This window comes from Lampetra fluviatilis, chromosome 34, assembly GCF_964198595.1.
Source record: "Lampetra fluviatilis chromosome 34, kcLamFluv1.1, whole genome shotgun sequence".
Lineage (NCBI taxonomy): Eukaryota > Metazoa > Chordata > Hyperoartia > Petromyzontiformes > Petromyzontidae > Lampetra > Lampetra fluviatilis.
In genome coordinates this window covers 2,676,055-2,696,840 of record NC_136308.1, presented here as the reverse complement: position 1 = coordinate 2,696,840, position 20,786 = coordinate 2,676,055, and the positions used below count along the sequence as shown (strand labels likewise).

Genomic DNA, 20,786 nt, shown 5'->3' with positions numbered 1-20,786 from the left:
TTTCATGTCCAACTCAACACCATGCTTGCCACTTCTTGCCACTGTCAACAATGCATTTTTGTTTGTCGATTTAAAGTGCTCCTTGAGTATGTAACAAAGCGCACACCATTCCTGCAATAAACACAACGTTCAACCAGTGGCCTCTCTGGGCAATAGTTTGAGGATAAAAAAAACACGATTCCAAAATGTTCCTTTTTGGGTGCGATCGTATGGGTAAAATGCCACTCAACAAATGCCACTGTCTGTCATTCACCCTCCTCCACCACCTGACACAGCCAAATAAACAACCGTGTCAATTTGTTTTCCATTGCGATGCAAATAACATCCACCTTACATTTGACCAGTTTGGGATAATGTGAACGGGAGCTATAAGCTCAGTGGGCTTTACTTGGTAAATAAAAAAGTTTAGTTTTTACTAACTCATTGTGTGTTATGGTGGAGCATCACGTGCAATAACATATATCAGCAGATCTCCACCCTGTCTCCCCGCATATAAATATACTCATCGGCATATTGGCTTTCCACACCAATATTGTCTGGAAAGCTCATAGGTGAGGCATTTCAAATAAAAGCCTTTCTTGTGACCTAAGCTGACCAACCCTGGCGTGAGGTAAACTGCGGGCAGCTGGCAACAGCAGCAACTTACATCTCAGGGCGCAGAATTACCAACTAAAAACGAGAGATAATCAAAGGGACCAAGCTAAGAAAGAACTCACTCACCCAATCACCCACTCACTCATCCAGGAACGACTAAGCAAGGGATGTAGAGAAAGGAAGCAACTCACCCACTCACTCATCGGGAAGTAACGGGATGGACCAAGCAAGGGAATGAGAGCAGGAAGCGATTCACTCACCCACTCACTCACCCGGGAGTGACTAACCAAGATGATGAATGAGAGAAAGGAAGCGATATTAAGAAGTCCGAAGGCACGGGGTTGAAGAGGAAGGTGTTGAGGTGACACTTGAAGGCAGCGAGAGAGAGAGAGGATGTGGACCATGTGACGTTGCCTGGTGCATTGGTTTCCAGTTGCAGAATGAACGCGTTGTAAGGCCGCACTCATTACACACAAAGCGCTCGCCACGAATGAACCACAGTATCTTGTTGATCTCGTCAAGGAGCATAAACCATCACGTGAACCTTGGTCATCCTCGCAGCAGCTTTAGGCTGGCCATCGAACGAAGACGATCACCGTATCGTGCGGCGCTTTCAGACGCGCTTCTGCAGCCGTCTGGAACACTCTTCCTTGTGGTATTAGGAAGCCACCACAACTATGCACTTTCAAATCTCGATTGAAAACTAATTTCTTGAAAATTGCTTTTTGTATATAGTTTGTCGTCCTTCCCACGCATCTCCGATGATTACGGTTGGCTACGTGCGGTGCAAAAGAAGTTCAACACACACAAACGCACGTGCGCACACAGGGGTGGCTGACTCACCAGCAGCAGTGTCGGCCGTGTTCTCGTACAGCTCCGTCGTCGCCTGGCCGTTGGGTCTCTCGCTCGCCTTGTGGGACAGCTTCTGGGTGGCGGAGGCGGCCGTCACGACGGCTTTGAAGCTGCGCTTGCGCTTCTGCACGTTGAGCTCCGGCCTCAGGAGCACGATGTACACCTTGGGGCAGAAGAGCATCCCCAGCGAAACGGAGGCGCTGAGGCTCATGGCGATGGTGAGCGTGGTTGTCTGGATGCCCAGCTTCACACGCGCGCACGTGCGGGGGAGAAAGGAAGAGGGGCGGACAGAGAAGATGACAAGTTCAGCGGGTTAACAGGAAATGTGTGCAACGGGTAAGTTCGCTCGAGGCTGAGGGAGAGCGATCGGAGGTGGCATTTCAATGTCTGAGATAGAGGTGAAGAAATAATAGGTGGAAAAGGTAAAGGGACAGCCCTGCAATTGCTTACTTATGCCACTGCTGCTGAAGGCATACCACTACAGAGAGCTATAAAAGAGCCCCTTCCAGATGGTATGTGGCCTACTCTGGCACACTGCTCATATGTCTTAGTGGAGGCCGGGGAGGGCCTAGTATTTACCCCACCAAACGCTGCCTGCAAGTCGACTAAATGTGGTGAACCCATTTCTACTGCTCGGTGAACAGAGAGGGGGAATTTTGAGATACTTTTCCATCTATTACTGCCACGCTGGGTGATATGTAGTATCAATTTATTCTTAACTGAAAGCTCACCAAAATCAAGTTACTTTAGAATGTTTTTTTCATTGATATGAGATACCACCTATTCTCTATTTTTTCATCTAATTTGTGCAGTTTTGGTTACAATTAACATACATGTAATATTTGTGTATCATCTGTACAAATCACACGTATTCTAAATTCATTTAAGGAAAGCGTCATAGATTGCCATAACACTTGTGCACAATGGCCCTGTATGAAATGTTTTGCATCTGGGGGGAAAAAATCAATAAAATAAACCAAAGTGCCCAAGAAATTCACACACGATGGGAAAAAGGTTCACAAAGATTTGAAATTCTAGATTTGAAGCTTTCGTGATTGCAAGGAATCATATTCTTAGGTTTTTTCGGTAAAGTCACGTAGGTAAAACATCAAAATTAATTTTGCCGAAAAAACCTAAGAATAAAGCTTTGAAAATAGTTGTACATTATATTTGCTGTACTGTAATATACTGGTCACCTTTACATTGCAGGTTGTATTAGCCATCTAAGAGACGATCTATACACTATATAAATCAGTCTTCAGAGTGAAATAGCAACCAGCTGATTTATAATGTCACATTTTAGAGGAAAGCTTGCATGGAAATATTACACAAGTCAAAACAAAGGTGATTCCTGCTCAAATGAGCATTTTGAGTTGTGCTAATCTCCTGGTGGAAATTCCACATTATTATGGTGGGGGTGAGTATAACCATGGGCCCAATCCACTGTTGACATATCCACAAAGTGGTACTTCATTTATTTACCCTGGAGGGATGATGGACAGAGTTAACCCCCTTAACCAGGATTTGAACTTCTTATGATTGGGATCTGCTGACTCTGTTGCTGATCCACCTGACCAGTTGAATATTATCCGCAGTTATTTGTCATATGAAGTCAACATGAATGACATAAGAACGCAATATTCAGCCCATCTGGATCATCCCCACTTTATATGTCTATCCAGTCACATCACTCTTCAACTATGCTGCCCCATTGCTCACCATCACTCGCTCTGCAACTTTGTCTGCTCTTCTCAAACTTTACACTGGAATAAAATGTGTGCGTCTCATTTTTAAGGAAGCTGATGAAATTCGCCTCCTCAGCACTTTCTGTTGAGATTACAACAGTTTGGGCACCTTCATCTCTCGAGCTGACACCAACGGTAATCGCACACTTAAGCGAAATGACAAACTTTGGGCCATTAAAATTCTCCAGGTGCTGCTTTCAAAAGTAATTTAGGAGTAGCCGTGCAATTATGTGTTCAATGACCTCAATTGGCCACACGATTTTTAAGACCCCACCCACATCTTTACGTTTTTTACACATGCAGATGATAGCCATGCATGTGTAGTGGTGGTATTGACGTGCGCCGACTGTGACAGTGATGGATCACGGGGCGGCGCGGGGTGCGGGGTTGGGCACGCGTTGTGGGCGTGGTGTGGACGCGCGCGCCGGGAGTGACAGATGACGAGGCGGCGCGGAGTGAGTGGTGAGGCACGATGAGATGTGGGAAAAGAGGATCGTAGCCAGCACCCGGCGATTGGTCGAATAAGTGGGTGCTCGCAGCGACGTCCGCAGGTGGGGTATAAAGGGGGACGCGCGAGAGCACTCGGGGGGAGTTACCCAGTTGAAGACCCGAAGACGGAGCTGAAGACCTAGTGAAGCCGAGTAGCTCAGTGGCGTTAGTCGCCGAGTAGCTAAGTGGATGTTGGTCATCCGAGTAGCTCAGTGGCGTTAGTCGCCGAGTAGCTAAGTGGATGTTGGTCATCCGAGTAGCTCAGTGGGCGTTAGTCGCCAAGTAGCTAAGTGGGTGTTTGTCACCCGAGTACTAAGTGGATGTTGGTCATCCGAGTAGCTCAGTGGCGTTAGTCGCCAAGTAGCTAAGAGGATGTTGGTCATCCGAGTAGCTCAGTGGGCGTTAGTCGCCAAGTAGCTAGGTGGGTGTTTGTCACCCGAGTACTAAGTGGATGTTGGTCATCCGAGTAACTCAGTGGGCGTTAGTCGCCAAGTAGCTAAGTGGGTGTTTGTCACCCGAGTACTAAGTGGATGTTGGTCATCCGAGTAACTCAGTGGGCGTTAGTCGCCAAGTAGCGAAGTGGGTGTTTGTCACCCGAGATACAAAGTAGGTGTTAGTCACCTGTAACCAAGTTTGATAAAATAAAGAGTGTGTTACCCGTGAAGTCGTCTCCCGTGGAGTTACTACATTACAACTGGCGTCAGAAGTAAACCTGTCTTCAAGAAGTATGGACACAAGGAAGACTACCCGTACCCACGAGCGAGGTCGGGATGACGACTGCGTACCGGGGACACCGACCTCGGGAGTAGAGGACGAGGAGTTGCCGCCGATGCAGCACTTCGCGGTGATGGCCGACGCTCCGCTTGCCTCCGACACCGGCCTCCAGGACGCGCACGCCCGCTTGGCGGAGTTGCTACTCGCCGCCGCCGCTGTCTTGGCCGACATCTCCGTTCCGGCGAGCGGAAAAACGGCTGCGGGGGTCGTGGAGGAAGCGACGGTGGAGGATTCCCGCCAAAGGGCGCTTCGCGCCAAAAGCCTGGAAGTTGCCGCCGTTTTTGGGGGGCCGCCACCGATTGGCGGGAAAGACGGACGCCACGTGGCCGGACACCTCCGCGCAGCGCAGCCCACGTCATCGGCGCGCGCCGGAGCCCTCCATTTTGCGCCTGACAACCGAGCCGACATTTTACACAACTCCAGCGGAGCGCGGGAAAATCTCTCCGACGTCGATGACGATCGGGTCCTCCAGCAAAGATTGCCCGCGCTGTCGGCGTTCAAGGCGGATGGGGGCGACTGGGGAGCCTTCCAACGAAGGTTCCTCGCTCATCAGGAGATGTCGGGGTGGTCCGACACCACTGCCCTGCGTGCGTTGCCAGCGATGCTTGACGACGACGCGCTTGCAGCCTTCACATCTGCTGCAAGGTCGTCCCGCTCTACGCTCCAGGCCGCACTACACCTGATGGCGAAGGTGTTCGGGCCGCCCTCCACGTGCCGCCACCAGTTCTACGATCGGCGGAAGGTGGCTGGGGAAACGACGCTAGCCTACCGCACGGCACTGCTCGCCTTGGCGGACGCGGCTTTTCCCCGCATGGATAAGGAGGGGAAGGACGCCATGGTGACGGAGCAGCTGCTGGTGTTGGCCCACGAGTTGGGGGTCCCCATCAACGTGGCAGACGAGATGGAGATCTGCTCCCTGGCGATCGCCACGAGCATTCACGCGTACGAGGTCCTCAAACGCAAGCCGGGGGTCGTCTGCAAATGGCCGGGGAATGCGGCACTGGCCGCCACGATCGCCGAACCTCAGCCAGCTGCGGTGCAGGAGCGGGCCTTCGCTGCACCGTGTCCGGGGGAGTGGAGAACGGGAGGTCGTTCGGCCACACGTTCGCCCCGCAAGCTGGAGCAACCGAAACCTACGACGTCCGTCGTCTGCTACAACTGCGGCCTTCGGGGTCACGTCGCAGCCGGGTGCCGGGCCCCGCGTCCGCGCACCGCAGGACCACGTCGGGACGACGACCAGGGCCACAAGTCATCCCAACAAAACCCGGCAAGTCGCGGCACCTCACACGTTCGGTCCACAAACACGGCACATTCGGGTCGCCGCTTCGCGGTGGGGGGTTCGCGGCTGGGTGCCGGGGGTTCAATTCGGCGGGGGGGGTCCGTACGCGGCCCGCAAGCAGTCGAGTGGTCCGAATTGGCCCACAGGATCGTGGCTGCGTCAGCCGGGTCGTCCGTGGTAACGGGGTTCATTGACGGGGTTGAGGTCCGGGTGCTTGTTGACACGGGTGCGTCGGCCACCATCATCTCGGACCTTATTTATAACATCCTTCCCGTCCAAAGTAGACCCCTTCTGCCGGTAGACGTGCCATTTTATGCGGCAAATGGGGGATCCCTGGGGATCATCGGCCAGATTCGGGCGACTATTTGCATTGGGGACATTAAATTAGCGGGCCCTATTTTCGTATCATCATCGCTGGCCGTTCCCTGTTTGCTAGGTACGGACTTTTTGTCAAAAATGCCCATCAAAATTCTTATTGATCAGGCCTGCATAGAGCTTCCGTCAGGTCGGCGGGTTGCCTTCTTGTCGAGCCCTATCAAAGTGCGCACGGTTTGTGCGACGGTGCAGGCGCTGGCGACTCACACTGTACGGGTACCCCCGGGATCGCAAATGTTAGTACCCCTTCGGTTCAGGAAGCCTCTCGAGGTGGGTGCGGAGGCACAGGGGGTGCTGTTGGGGCCGTCAAACAGAGCCAGTAAGGGCCTCGACTTAGCGGTTGCTCAAACCATGGTAAGAGGGGACAGTGAGCCGTTCGTAATGGTCCTGAATACGGGGTCGCGGCCGGCCGTAATTGCGCAGGGAACGGTGCTGGCTCACGCCGCGCCGCTGCCCGTTGAGGAACGGCTCGTGGCTCAAGCAGATTTTACTGTCGAGTCGCATCCTCAAAGTGATGAGGGGACTGAGTGGTTGGACTCGCTGTGTGCGGGTTCTGCTAACTTGTCCGGGGTGCAATTGGGAGCATTGAGGGGTTTGCTCATCGAGTTTGCTGATGTGTTCAGCAAACATAAGTACGATATCGGCTGCACTGACCTGTTGCGCCACCACATAGCTACAGGGGACGCGGCCCCTATTCGTCAGAATCCCTTCCGGCTCAGCCCGGCCGAGAAGGAACATGTGCAATCGGCGGTTAATGATATGTTGGCGGCCGATATCATTTCGCCCTCTTCTAGTCCGTGGGGTGCTCCTATTGTCCTAGTAAAGAAACAGGACGGGTCCTTGCGGTTTTGTGTCGATTTCCGCCGCTTAAACAAAATCTCGATGGCGGATGCGTATCCGCTCCCCAGGATGGATGAGTCGCTGGATGCCTTGGCGGGAGCGCAGTTTTTTTCCACACTCGATCTGCTTTCTGGATTTTGGCAATTGCCACTCGATAACGAGTCTAAACCTAAAACTGCTTTCCGCACACCTGGGGGCCTTTTTGAATTCAACCGTTTGCCCATGGGCTTACATTCCGCCCCCGCCACGTTCCAGAGACTCATGGAATTGGTTTTGTCAGGCCTCCAATGGGATACCTGTTTGATTTATCTTGACGATATTATCGTCTTTAGTCGGACTTTCGAGGAGCACCTCCAGCGACTGAGAGCGGTGTTCCTCAGGATGCGTTCCGCTAAGCTAAAATTTAAACCGGCTAAATGTTTTCTGCTTCGGGAATCTGTCAGGTGTTTGGGCCATATCGTGAGTCGTTCAGGGATCTCGACGGACCCTGCTAAGACGCATTGCGTCAGCTCATGGCCAACGCCAACCTCGGTCACGGAGGTTCGTAGTTTCATTGGTTTTGCCTCCTATTACCGTCGTTTTGTCAAGCAATTTGCCACCATAGCCAAGCCCCTGCACGCTTTGACGGCTAAGGGTGTGAGGTTTCACTGGGGGGCAGAGGAGGAGGATGCGTTCTGCTCCCTCCGTGACGCTTTGGTGCAGGCTCCCCCCTTGTGTTACCCCGATTTCACACAACCGTTTTTGCTTGACACGGACGCCAGCAATACGGGTATCGGGGGGGTGCTCTCACAGTTGGTCGGGGGGGTTGAACGGGTGGTCGCCTACGGTAGTAGGGTTCTTTCCCCCGCAGAACAACGCTATTGCGTAACTCGTCGTGAATTGTTAGCCATTGTGTTTTTTACACAGCAATTCAGGCCGTATCTTTACGGCCGTCATTTTACGGTCCGGACGGACCATGCGGCTCTACAATACGCTATGCGCGTGGCGCAGCCATCGGGCCAATTGTCCCGATGGTTGGAGGTCCTTCAAGACTACCAATTCACGACGATTTACCGAAAAGGGTTGCGGCACTCAAACGCGGACGCCTTGTCGCGGTTGCCGCCGTGCACAGACTGCACATGTTTGTTGGGATCAGCGCGGTGCAAACCCCCGGTCGCCGGCGCCCCGGGAGTTGCGCTCGCCGCCACTGACACCCCGGGAGAGGACGCCCCCACGGGGAGGGATTCGCTGTTGTCGTTGCCCCTCATTGAGTGGGGCCGCCTCCAGATGTCCGACAGCTCCCTACTTACGCTGCGTCGGAAAGTTGGCGCTCCCGAAAAAGGGGAGGCGCGGGTCGGTTCCTGGGTGTGCAGACAGGGCCTGTTGATGAGGTGGGACAACATGTCCCGGCGTCACGTGCTCGTGGTGCCTGTTGCTATGCGGGGTAGGATTGTTCTGGCAGCTCATGAACGGCTCATGCATCTGGGTTTTCACAAAACGCTCGCCCTAATCCAGCGAGACTATTATTGGCCGGGGATGGGTAACGACGTGGCGAATATTCTTAAGGGATGCGTAGAGTGCGCCAAAAGGAAACCGCCACCATTGGCGGCTAATCCACCGCTGCAATCCATTCAGGTTTCGCGTATAAACGAATTGGTAGCGTTGGACATCTTGGGGCCCTTTCCGGTTACACCAAGGGGAAATAGGTTCCTGCTGGTTGGCGTGGAATACTTCACCCGATGGCCTATGGCATGGCCGCTCGCCAACCAGTCGGCTGCGGCGGTGGCGGACGCCTTTGTCCAGGGTTATGTGTTGGACAAGGGCGCCCCCGAACGCTTGCTGACGGATCAAGGGAAGAATTTTTCGAGCGTTTTGTTGCGCGAGGTGTGCGACCTGTTGGGTACAAAGAAAGTGCGTACTTCCCCCTACCACCCGCAGACTGACGGGATGGTTGAGCGTCTGAACAGAACGATTACGTCTATGTTGTGCCAACAGGTCTGCGACGATCAGGTTGATTGGGACTTACAGGTGCCGGGGGTACTCGCGGCCTATCGAATGGCCCCTCATGCGGCGACAGGGTTTTCCCCATTTTTTCTTATGTATGGGCGGGAGGCCGATCCGGCCATGGACGTCCAACTGGGGATTTCCCAGCCACGTGCAAAATCTAAATTGGCAGACCACATCAAATTTAATATCGCCAAATTGACTGAAGCGCGGGAGGGGGCGAGGTTGAATTCGCGGTCGCGGCAAATTGCAAACGAGAAATTGCATGAGCGGAGGGTGCATACGCATGATTGGAAACCAGGCGATAAGGCCTGGCTGCATTGTCCACATGCACCGTTGGCTACGTCCCCCAAATTGCTGAGACCTTGGAGGGGACCGGTGGAAATTGTGCGGGTTGCACGGCCCCAGAGTATACAGATTAAATGGGGGAAACGCCGTTGGTATGTGCACCCCTCCCGACTGAAGCCCTATGCGGCACCGTGTGACCCCGTTCTGTGCCGTGACGACCGGGCGTGTGATGTGACCGTCGACTCGGGGAGGGAGGTGTCGCAGGCTGATCCTCACGTGTCTCCACCTGACCCACCCCCAGGTGCCTCGGGCTTGACGGCTGCTGACCATCGAGAGCCTGAACCCCGGGGCACGCACGAGTCCTCGATGCCTGGCCGATGTCTTCCTGAACCGCCGGCACCACCGGACGTTCAACCGCGTCTGGTGCCGTACGACGGACCGGCAAGGCGGACTCGGGCTAGGTCTCAACAATTTTCATGAGGACGGGTTTTTTTTTTTGTGCTCTACACCGAGCTCGCCCGGTGTTCCCCTCTGCCGGGATAATGTCCCGTTGTAGGGACGCTCGGAAGAAAAGGGGACACTGCACGAGTCGAAAGAAAAAAAAAAAAATTTCCATTTTTTTTTTTTTGTATACACATTGCTATTGTCACTCGCCGGTTTGTATATATTGTTCTGTTGTCGCGGTGGCATTGGTTGAGGGTTGCGGATGGTGGTGTTCGCGTCGTGTTGTGTTGTTAGCTTAGTTGTTGTTCTTGTTGTTGTGTTGTGTTACGGGGCACACATGGAGGGTCTGTAATTTTTGTAGCAGCCGGGGCGGCTGCGAGCTATGTGGTAGGGGGTGATGTAGTGGTGGTATTGACGTGCGCCGACTGTGACAGTGATGGATCACGGGGCGGCGCGGGGTGCGGGGTTGGGCACGCGTTGTGGGCGTGGTGTGGACGCGCGCGCCGGGAGTGACAGATGACGAGGCGGCGCAGAGTGAGTGGTGAGGCACGATGAGATGTGGGAAAAGAGGATCGTAGCCAGCACCCGGCGATTGGTCGAATAAGTGGGTGCTCGCAGCGACGTCCGCAGGTGGGGTATAAAGGGGGACGCGCGAGAGCACTCGGGGGGAGTTACCCAGTTGAAGACCCGAAGACGGAGCTGAAGACCTAGTGAAGCCGAGTAGCTCAGTGGCGTTAGTCGCCGAGTAGCTAAGTGGATGTTGGTCATCCGAGTAGCTCAGTGGCGTTAGTCGCCGAGTAGCTAAGTGGATGTTGGTCATCCGAGTAGCTCAGTGGGCGTTAGTCGCCAAGTAGCTAAGTGGGTGTTTGTCACCCGAGTACTAAGTGGATGTTGGTCATCCGAGTAGCTCAGTGGCGTTAGTCGCCAAGTAGCTAAGAGGATGTTGGTCATCCGAGTAGCTCAGTGGGCGTTAGTCGCCAAGTAGCTAGGTGGGTGTTTGTCACCCGAGTACTAAGTGGATGTTGGTCATCCGAGTAACTCAGTGGGCGTTAGTCGCCAAGTAGCTAAGTGGGTGTTTGTCACCCGAGTACTAAGTGGATGTTGGTCATCCGAGTAACTCAGTGGGCGTTAGTCGCCAAGTAGCGAAGTGGGTGTTTGTCACCCGAGATACAAAGTAGGTGTTAGTCACCTGTAACCAAGTTTGATAAAATAAAGAGTGTGTTACCCGTGAAGTCGTCTCCCGTGGAGTTACTACATTACACATGCACAGATTTACTTTTTACAGTTCAATAAAGAGGTCATATGAGGTATGCTCTCATAAGACGTCTTGAATATTGCCCGTTGTGTTCTAAGCTGCAGAACACCGTAAAGTGCAATACGATGTTGTTTTTCATGCAGTTGAAACAACAGTGCAAGTTTGCTAAATCTCCCCTTCCTCTGTACACCTCGCAGTACAAATGGCTACACACAGCAGGTTGTGTGTGGTGGGACAGAGTGTGAGTTGGGGCGCCACGGCAGTGCGATGTTAACTACCTCGCCTGGTATGCAGGAGGTCGTGGGTTCAATCCAGACCCTGATGCCTGCTGTATATTTGGAGTTTGAAAATCTCTGTCTCTCTCGCCATGGTGAGATGTTAACTACCTCGCCTGGTATGCAGGAGGTCGTGGGTTCAATCCAGACCCTGACGCCTGCTGTATATTTGGAGTTTGAAAATCTCTGTCTGTCTCGCCATGGTGAGATGTTAACTACCTCGCCAGGTATACAGGAGGTTGTGGGTGCAATCGCCATCCTGACGACTATATTTGGAGTTTGCATGTTCTCCCTGTGGTCGCATCGGTTTAAGAATATTTGGCTGATATTAATTTCCACATGATGAACAGATTCGTTGAGCTATCATTTGTGATAGCTGAAAAATAGCTATATTGCTCAGTGGGCCTTATCTTGTAAAATAAAAAAATCGTTTAGTTTAGAATACTCACTGGTATTCCAAGACATCTGGCGAGTGTGGAAGAGTAGGCCAAAATAGTCTCTCTCTCGAGAGTGGCTGTCTAGAGCTCCTTCTGGAGCGGCTCTCTGGAGATCTCGGTGGCAGCAGTGCCATGCTGAGTATATATGTGTGTACAGAGAGAGACACGGGTACTCATCATGCACAGCGGCTGTGAGAGACGCACAGACAGACGCGGGCAGCGTGAGAAGCAGAGAAAAAGTCAGGGTGAGAACATTTTACATTCATTACACAAAATGATGACGGGGAAAGATGACCATTTAGCGCGATGTCTTCTGCGACCGGTATTACGAATCACAACGCGTTCGTGATGGCGTTGTGGGCTCTTGCGAGGATGGCATCAAGGCAATGCGCCCCCAATGACACTATAACGCAAGTAATAAAATCATTGCAATGTAAAGTGCTGTAACGTTTAAGTGCACATTCCAGCAAATACGTGTGAATTTGAAGCAATCGTAAAAATATAGCACACGTTTTTTTTTACTAGTGTGTATGCTCAAATTATTTCGCACCGTACGTAGCCAACCATGCTAGTGGGGGAGTGCACGTGATTGCAGGGCTGCATCCTTGCGTACTTTACGTGTCGTGGTTGGGCATCAGTAATCCGGGGTTGATGGAACCCCCACGAGACTTTTTTACCTAAAGGACGGTAGGCCATACTTCTGAAGCAGTGCAGCAATTCGGTGCTTGACCTGCGGCTGGGAATTTATTCCTCTCAACGCCAGGCTTGCTCTTGGTCTCGACTGATTCGTGGATTCTCTTTGGGCAGCCGTTGCCATTGTGCGTGTACGTGCGTGCGTTCTTATTTATCCCTAGGTCGAGGATGTCCTGTCCTCGTTATGGTTTCATGTCTCATTGTTTTCTCATGCTGTGTTTTCGCTTCTCTTTGCCCTGGCTATTTAGTGTATTTTTATTGATTGCGTTTTGTTTGCAGCTTTTATATGCTGTGGCATTTCAAGCAACGAATGCATTGCAAATCCTTAATTATTCTACCTGAGGAGCATTGCTACCCCCACTCCCAGTGTTCATTTGAGCAGGGACGAATGTGGCTTTGACTTGTTAATATCTGAAGTTGATAGCTGAACACAGCAAGCAGCAACGTACTCAAAGCCGCGTGTCTTTCTTTTTCTTCTCTAAGCCAGCCGTTCAATTGGTTTGTTTGTGATTGCCACGCGTGCCTGATACATCTCTTTTTGGCTGCTTCCCCAACACCTGCAGCTCGCTGCTGGAGATACGAATTGTTTGCCTGCAAACGTACGTTCAGTGGGGTGGGCGAGTGAGGTCAAGCAGAGAAAACACTCGGGAAGATAACAAGTCCAATCAGACCCACGTGCACACACACACACACGTGCACACACACACACACGTGCACACACACACACACGTGCACACACACACGTGCACACACACACACACGTGCACACACACACACACACGTGCACACACACACGTGCACACACACACGTGCACACACACACGTGCACACACACACACGTGCAGCGGCAGCAGCAGCATCAGCTGCTTTCCATCGTACGCTGCATGCGGACAACAAAATCAAGATCCAGAATCACATCTCGACAAAATGCCCGAGAAACCCATCGCCTTGGCGATTTGCCCCGTTGATGTTGTTGATAACGTCGTACACTTTGGCATATGTCAGCAAAAAGGCAGACAAAAGTGAGTGTTCACCAACAAATGAATTGCGCTTTTGATATCTAGAGCACTGAAGTTCCACATTAGGCTCACACACTTGATACATCCATCATTTAGACGACATTTGTTTTATCTTGTCAAGAATACAAATTTTCCCATTAAAGAACTGCTTCATGTTCACATTTCTCAGCAAGCAGGTACAGTATTATCAGGGAATTTGGTCATAGTGTATAATTAAGGGTGGGGGAAAAAATGAACCAATATTTTTCGCGTGAATTTGTTAAAACTTGGAATATATCCCCATCCTTATTATATTTTAACTAACAGGATTGCAATGTTTTTTTTTCCCTTTCTGTTGCAATTCACGAAATGTCGTTGCAAGATATTACAATCATAATGCTCACAATCTTGTTTAAAAAACAACAACACATTGAATCTAGATTTGAAGTTTGTCCTGCTATATCGGTTCCGCCTGATGATGGTCGCTTGTGTTGCGATCGAAACGTCGTGATTTAATTTAATTTATTTTATACCTACGTGACTTTACCGAAAGAACCGAAGAGTAACAACACATTCCTTTAACATCTATAAGGCAAAGTAAAAGGAACCGAAAGATTTCGATTTAAAGCTTTCGTGACTGCAGGGATTCATCGTCTTGGTTCTTTCGGTAAAGTCACGTAGAAGGGAAATAATAAAAAAAACATCATAAAATAATTCTCACGACGTTTCGGCCACAATGCAAGCAGCCGTCCTCAGGTGAAGAACAGGTCTGTCGGAAAGACAGCGTCTGAATGAGAGATACGAACAGCGTCTGAATGAGACGCTGTCTTTCTGACAGACCTGTTCTTCACCTGAGGACGGCTGCTTGCGTTGTGGCCGAAACGTCGTGAGAATTATTTTATTATGTTTTTATTATTATTTTATTATTATTTTATTATTTCCCTTCTACGTGACTTTACCGAAAGAACCAAGAAGATGAACCGAAAGATCTCCTAAACTCAATGGAGCATGGGGCAGTGTTCAACTCCATCGGTGGACGCAAGTCAGTGATGGATATTCCACATTTCTATGGCAGAGACCAGTCCTCCATAAGATGACCACTGATAACGTTCCATAATAAGGCATTCGTTTAACAGCGGGTATGAAAAACCATTCTTCCATGGAGTAGCTTAGAGTAATGTCGAACATTTAACGGCTGAGTGACAATGGGAGGCAAGGACGCTTGGCATATTTTTTCCAGGACACACTTTGCGTTTCGTCGCGTTAAACCCCGAAGCCAGGAGTGTCCCCCCGCGGCGTCGCATGCTCGTCTCCCACTGTCCCCTGCCTTGCTTCCCCCTTGCACGCTCGTGGCATGAGAATGAGTTGTTGCCCAAGTGTGCACTGCTTACAGCAGATGAAAGCCACGGGGCCTGGAATCCAGCTAGTAAATGTGCTGGCCAGGGCACACGTCTCTCCGCATGCTTGGCATTTGTAATGTTGGACAGGAGGGGAAATGACCTTCTTTGTCTCATAGCAAAAACATATTCTTCAATGACACTGCCCGAAAAGAAAAAAATATATATAAATAAATAGTTTTTTTCTAGAAATACATAACATATAAATAAATAAAATACATAAGATAGAACCTCTCCCACTGCTCCAAAAAAGGGCCATTTCCCAAAACGTGTTTTTCCTTTTGTGGCAGTTTTATTGATTTATTTTTCGTGAGTTATTGTTATTTATAACTGTGCACCAGTGACATTGGAGAATCACATTTATGTTTGTGCTACGTCTCACGGTTAGCTTGATCGACATTGTGTGGCCATTTGGAATGTTTTGAAGCAGTGGGAACGTGTAGATGTGTGCGTAAGTGGACATTTAGAATTCTGCACTTATGCGCAGCATATAAAACAAAACAGATAGATGAGTATAACGGTGTTGTCATTGTTAAGTGGCATGCCAGTAAATCTCGACAGGATACATATTAGGCATTGTATGACTTTGTCCGTACATATTTGGTAAGCTGCCCAAGAACTGGCTCTACCGAATGCGCTAAGTATAAACTACTGTGAATAAGAAGCATCAATCTGCATTGCGGTGGCTACACTATAGACTATACTGTAGTCAACAGGGCATTTAAAATGCTGTATCTTATCCCATCATATTTTATACTGATAGAGCACCTTAGCTCAAGGCGCTTTACGCAGTTTAAAAGCAGAAACAACAACAACAGAATGGTTCAGACGATAAAGACAGTTGCAAGGGCCGAAGAATGAGTGACCGTAACAGAGACCACGTGGGGTCATGAATGGCCTACAGGGGAAGGATGGGACAGAGTGGAGGGGCGAGGGGAGGAAAGAGGAAGAGAATTGGCGATGGAGAAGAGGCGAGGCTTTCAGAGAGGAACAGAATGAGGTTCAGGAGGAGGACTTTTTAATGTACAGGGGCAGTGTTGAGTCTATGGGCAAGTGTTGAGTCTGTGGGCAGTGTTGAGTCTATGGGCAGTGCTGAGTCTGTGGGCAGTGTTGAGTCTATGGGCAAGTGTTGAGTCTGTGGGCAGTGTTGAGTCTATGGGCAGTGCTGAGTCTGTGGGCAGTGTTGAGTCTATGGACAGTGTTGAGTCTATGGGCAGTGTTGAGTCTGTGGGCAGTGTTGAGTCTGTGGGCAGTGTTGAGTCTATGGACAGTGTTGAGTCTATGGGCAGTGTTGAGGCTATGGTGCAGTGTTGAGTCTATGGGCAGTGTTGAGTCTATGGGCAGTGTTGAGTCTATGGACAGTGTTGAGTCTATGGACAGTGTTGAGTCTATGGGCAGTGTTGAGTCTAGGGGCAGTGCTGAGTCTGTGGGCAGTGTTGAGTCTGTGGGCAGTGTTGAGTCTATGGACAGTGTTGAGTCTATGGGCAGTGTTGAGGCTATGGTGCAGTGTTGAGTCTATGGGCAGTGTTGAGTCTACGGGCAGTGTTGAGTCTATGGACAGTGTTGAGTCTATGGGCAGTGTTGAGTCTATGGGCAGTGTTGAGTCTAGGGGCAGTGCTGAGTCTGTGGGCAGTGTTGAGTCTGTGGGCAGTGTTGAGTCTATGGACAGTGTTGAGTCTATGGGCAGTGTTGAGGCTATGGTGCAGTGTTGAGTCGATGGGCAGTGTTGAGTCTATGGGCAGTGTTGAGTCTATGGGCAGTGCTGAGTCTATGGGCAGTGTTGAGTCTATGGTGCAGTGTTGAGTCTATGGGAAGTGTTGAGTCTATGGGCAGTGCTGAGTCTATGGGCAGTGTTGAGTCTGTGGGCAGTGTTGAGTCTATGGGCAGTCTTGAGTCTATGGGCAGTGTTACTCAATGCACATGGGAAGTGTATTCCAGTGGTAGGGTGAAATGAGGCAGAACGACTGAAAACGGAATTGGGCACAGGGAGAAGGAGGGACAGAGAGAGAAGACAGAGCGATGATTGTGAACGAAGAGCATGAGGGGGCGGACGTAAAAAAGAGATGAGCGAGGCGAGATAAGGTGGGACAAGGCCATGTAGAGATTTAGACGAGTGAAAGTTATTTGAAAAGACAGCGATTGTAAACGGGAAGCCAGTCAAGTTGACGAAGGAGAGGCGAAGGATGAGAAGCATCACTACTCTAAACCGTATAAGCCATAAAAAATAATGACAAACTACGCAGAAGGCCACACAGCGTAGGGAGGGTAGTCAATAATGCAGAACCATCCAATAAAAAAATGGGCCGTACACGATAAAACGGTGCAATAAATATGAATGTGGCACCTTCAACACCATGTTCTTATCACGTTTCAACGATCATTGCAGGCATAAGCCACGCAAAATATGGTGGAGATGAGTGTACGTAGATAACTCAATTTGACGTAATGAATGGTAATCATCAGCCAAGCTACCATAATTGGACAATGTAAAAAAAATACATCTGTTCTTCTTATTTGGTGCAGGAAGAATTCAGTAATTTCAATGTAAACGAAAGTGAAGATTTTGGTATTTTTTGACGCAGAGATGCAGTCTCAGTACAGCCAAACACTTTACTACCAGTACCTTGAAGCACATACATAAGCCAGTGCTTCTCATCAGGTAGGAGGTTGAATAACCACCATGCTGGATCGCCCTTGATTCTCATGGCCGCGGACGATTTTAAATCGGGTGACTAATTTGTCGACCCGCTGCAACATGCGCTCAACAAATAGAATGGCAAGTCTATTTCGCATCGCTCTCATCATTCACGATGAACGCACACGATTGTTTTTTATACCTCATTGTTTTTGCAACTGAACAAAACAGATCTCAGGCGAAAACTTTGTAAAACATTGTAGCAGTGAACTTTGTAAGGTTAAACGTGACATTTGAATTAAATTGGCACCACTTTTGTAGTTAGTGAAGAACTAACTTTTCAAGTCATTGCCCAGCCTTGACATTTGCTAACAGTAGGCAGACATGCAAAAGGTTAATTAAACATATCGTAACTGATGTTAGTTTAACACGTAGACTTTTCACGACCAGAAAATCCTCTATTATGGACGTAACTGATGTTGGTTTAAATGTGCATGCGAAGGAATTAAGGAATGAGGTAACAAGTCTGGCTCATGAATGAAAAGGAGAAGAATGGGTGAATGAACTCGTGTACAATATAATATGAAATGCATACTTCTTATAATGGCTTTCACCATACATACACACGCATGCATGTAAGTAAAAATCGTATTTTTTAAAGGGATATTCAAACGAAATAAAAAATAATTGTACTTTTAGTTAATCATATCCTATTCATATCTAACAATGTAATAACAGGCTAAATGAAAGTTTGAAGTATAAAACTAGAATTATTAGCATTTTATTTTTTGTATCGAGCCTGAAAACATATCGACTGACCTTAAAAAAACTCAACACAAAAGTATCGCTCGGATATCCTGAGACTGAGCCATTGAACGCAACATCAGAATCTCTCAGACTCTTGTTCTGGATGAGAATGAATGCGAATAGCAGTGATAAAGGGTCAATTCCATTGCCTGGGTGATACGTTGTCGTGACACAAGTGGACTTGCAGGAAAGCATGCCGCTTATAATGATGGACACAGTTTTGGTACAAGGCGCGTGCGACATTGGCATTCACCGACGTGACAATTGTTGAGTACGCAATTCCCAGTGCACGTCATGGATACGTACAATATGCAAGCCAATCCATGTAGATATTAACACTAATTAATGAAAATTATTGTCGATGCAATAATATTTTTTTTGTTTTGTTATTTCATTGTGCTGCACCTTCATATTCAACAAAGTTACCAAAGCAGTTATAATCTCAGACAGGCACGTGGCCTTTAGAGGGGTCATTGTCTAGTCTCTGTTCATGACCTCTCAAAATAATCAGACAAAACACTTACTCAAAAGTCCAGCGTGTTCAATGCGTGTGTAACAGTCCACACACATTAAAACTGCATCGCCGCGCTTTCAAATTCGCTTCTGCGGCCGTCTGGAACGCTCTTCCTTTTGTTATTCGGAAGCCACTGGGAGCTCTGCACTTTTAAATCATCCAGGTTGAAGATGAATTTCTCTAGAAGTGCTTTTTGTGTTTACAGTGGTATCTCGGTATAAGTCGTTAATTCGTATACCGAAAATGACGTATACCAAACGGAATGTTTCCCATAAGAAATAATGAGAAAGTAAATAATCTATTCCAGAGGAAAAGAAATTATATTTTATGTGGCATATCATACATTAATGGTGTTGTATGACATAATTTAGACACTAATTACTAAAATGCATACAGAAGCCACGTGACCAGCGCTGCTGCCAGCTGCGCTGGTCACGTGACGTGCCTCAACCACGCACGTCGCGCGCGCCTCGACCCGGGAATCCACCCTCCATGGTGGCGGCCCCCCACGCCCCCCGCCCCTCTCCCCCACATCCCCCGCCCCTCCCCCCTACGCCACCCCGCCCCTCTCGCTTTGTTTCAGTCGTGAACGGGGCATACGCGGGTATTGTACGCGGTGACTCATCCCGACCCATACACGTTCTAGCAAACGCGTCGTATCCCAAGCAAGACGTCGTATCCCAAGACATTTTTTCTCTCGAAAAAACACGACGTATACCAAATTCGACGTATTCCAAAGCGGTTGTAAACCGAGGTTCCACTGTAATTTGTTGTTCTTCCCCCCGCACCTCCAATTAGCACCATTGGCTACGTACGGTGTGAAAGAAATTCAACATACACAAGTACACATACTTACACACGTAGCAGCCCTGTGTGGCAGCTCATGTGTAACGTGTGTGTACAGCTGGTGAAGTTTGCAATGTGTTGTAGGTTGGGCTCGTAGGGATGTCGGCAGTTGTAAGAGACTGCACAAGGAGAGGACAAGTGCTACTTACGTTTGGGATAGGATAGAGAGTGGTTGGGTTGAAGAGGATAGATATTCGGATGATAGAATGTGAATGTATGTTTGTATGTTGAGCTTCTTTCGTACCGTACGTAGTCAACCGTGCTAATCGGAGGTGCAGATGAAGATAAGTAGGTGAATAAATATAACTAGAATAATTGCTATGTTTAGCCTATATTGAAAGCTCATCCGGAGACTGATTAATATAAGTTAAACGGCTCCACTAGATTTCCTTACCCCGTGTATTCAGCACGTAGAAACACAGGTTAGACGGTGTTTCGTTTGCATATCTTTGTTTTTGTTTATTGAAAGAGTTCACGTTGCATTTGTTCGTTTCACTCCATGAAACCTTGTTGTTGAAATTTGCTAAAGTCTTCATCATCGTCATTACACACGTGATGCCTCAATAATTGTTTTTAACATGGCACGTCTGGTTTTACCACCGATATTATGATTTTTAAAAAAGCAAATTTGGATGAGGCCACGTAATTATTATCTGCTCGTAATTTGTGCAAAATGTTGCATCTCAATGCTTAATTTTGGTTGGGTTGAATTGCTCTTCGACTTGGGCTGTTGCAACTAACTAACAACGGATGTCATCTTAGCTTTCTTATCTACTTCCGCCCCCTGCATCACAAAGCTTCAGTTTGAACTCCATGTGTTGCCTCCCAGCGCCCTCCCCGTTCCTCACAGCGTTGCCTCCCAGTCCACAGCCCGCCCACACACTCACCATGGCCCCTCCCCTCCCTCCATCCCCCGCGACTGTATAATTCCTCGTCACAGCCATCTCTTAGACACACTTAAGCGGTTGTGCTTTCGCTACGTTGTCCCCACCTGAAGAAGGACGCTTGTGTTGCGCCCGAAACGTCGTGATTTAATTTAGTTGTTTTCATTTATTTTATAATAAAAAAAATACCTACGTGACTTTACCGAAAAAACCAAAGAGTATACATCATTGCAGTCACGAAAGCTTCAAATCTAGAAGAAGAAAAAAAGAAGTGTCAACTGCCTGTGCGACTATTTCACTTGTCTGGCGACGTCGCTCGTCAGAGGGGGATTCCACAACATACATTTGGCCAGATCATTCCGTGGTCTCATTCCCCCCCCCT

General features: G+C 49.1%; 1 protein-coding gene across 1 annotated transcript in view; it reads right to left on the bottom strand.

Moving 5' to 3' along the window:
- Nucleotides 1–20,786, bottom strand: part of LOC144944279 (metabotropic glutamate receptor 8-like) — a 262,753-nt gene that overhangs the window by 16,667 nt on the left and 225,300 nt on the right. Inside the window, exon 10 of the mRNA XM_078872301.1 lies at nucleotides 1,438–1,690. Coding sequence (XP_078728427.1) covers nucleotides 1,438–1,690 — 253 coding nt within the window. The remainder of the gene's footprint in view (nucleotides 1–1,437; nucleotides 1,691–20,786) is intronic.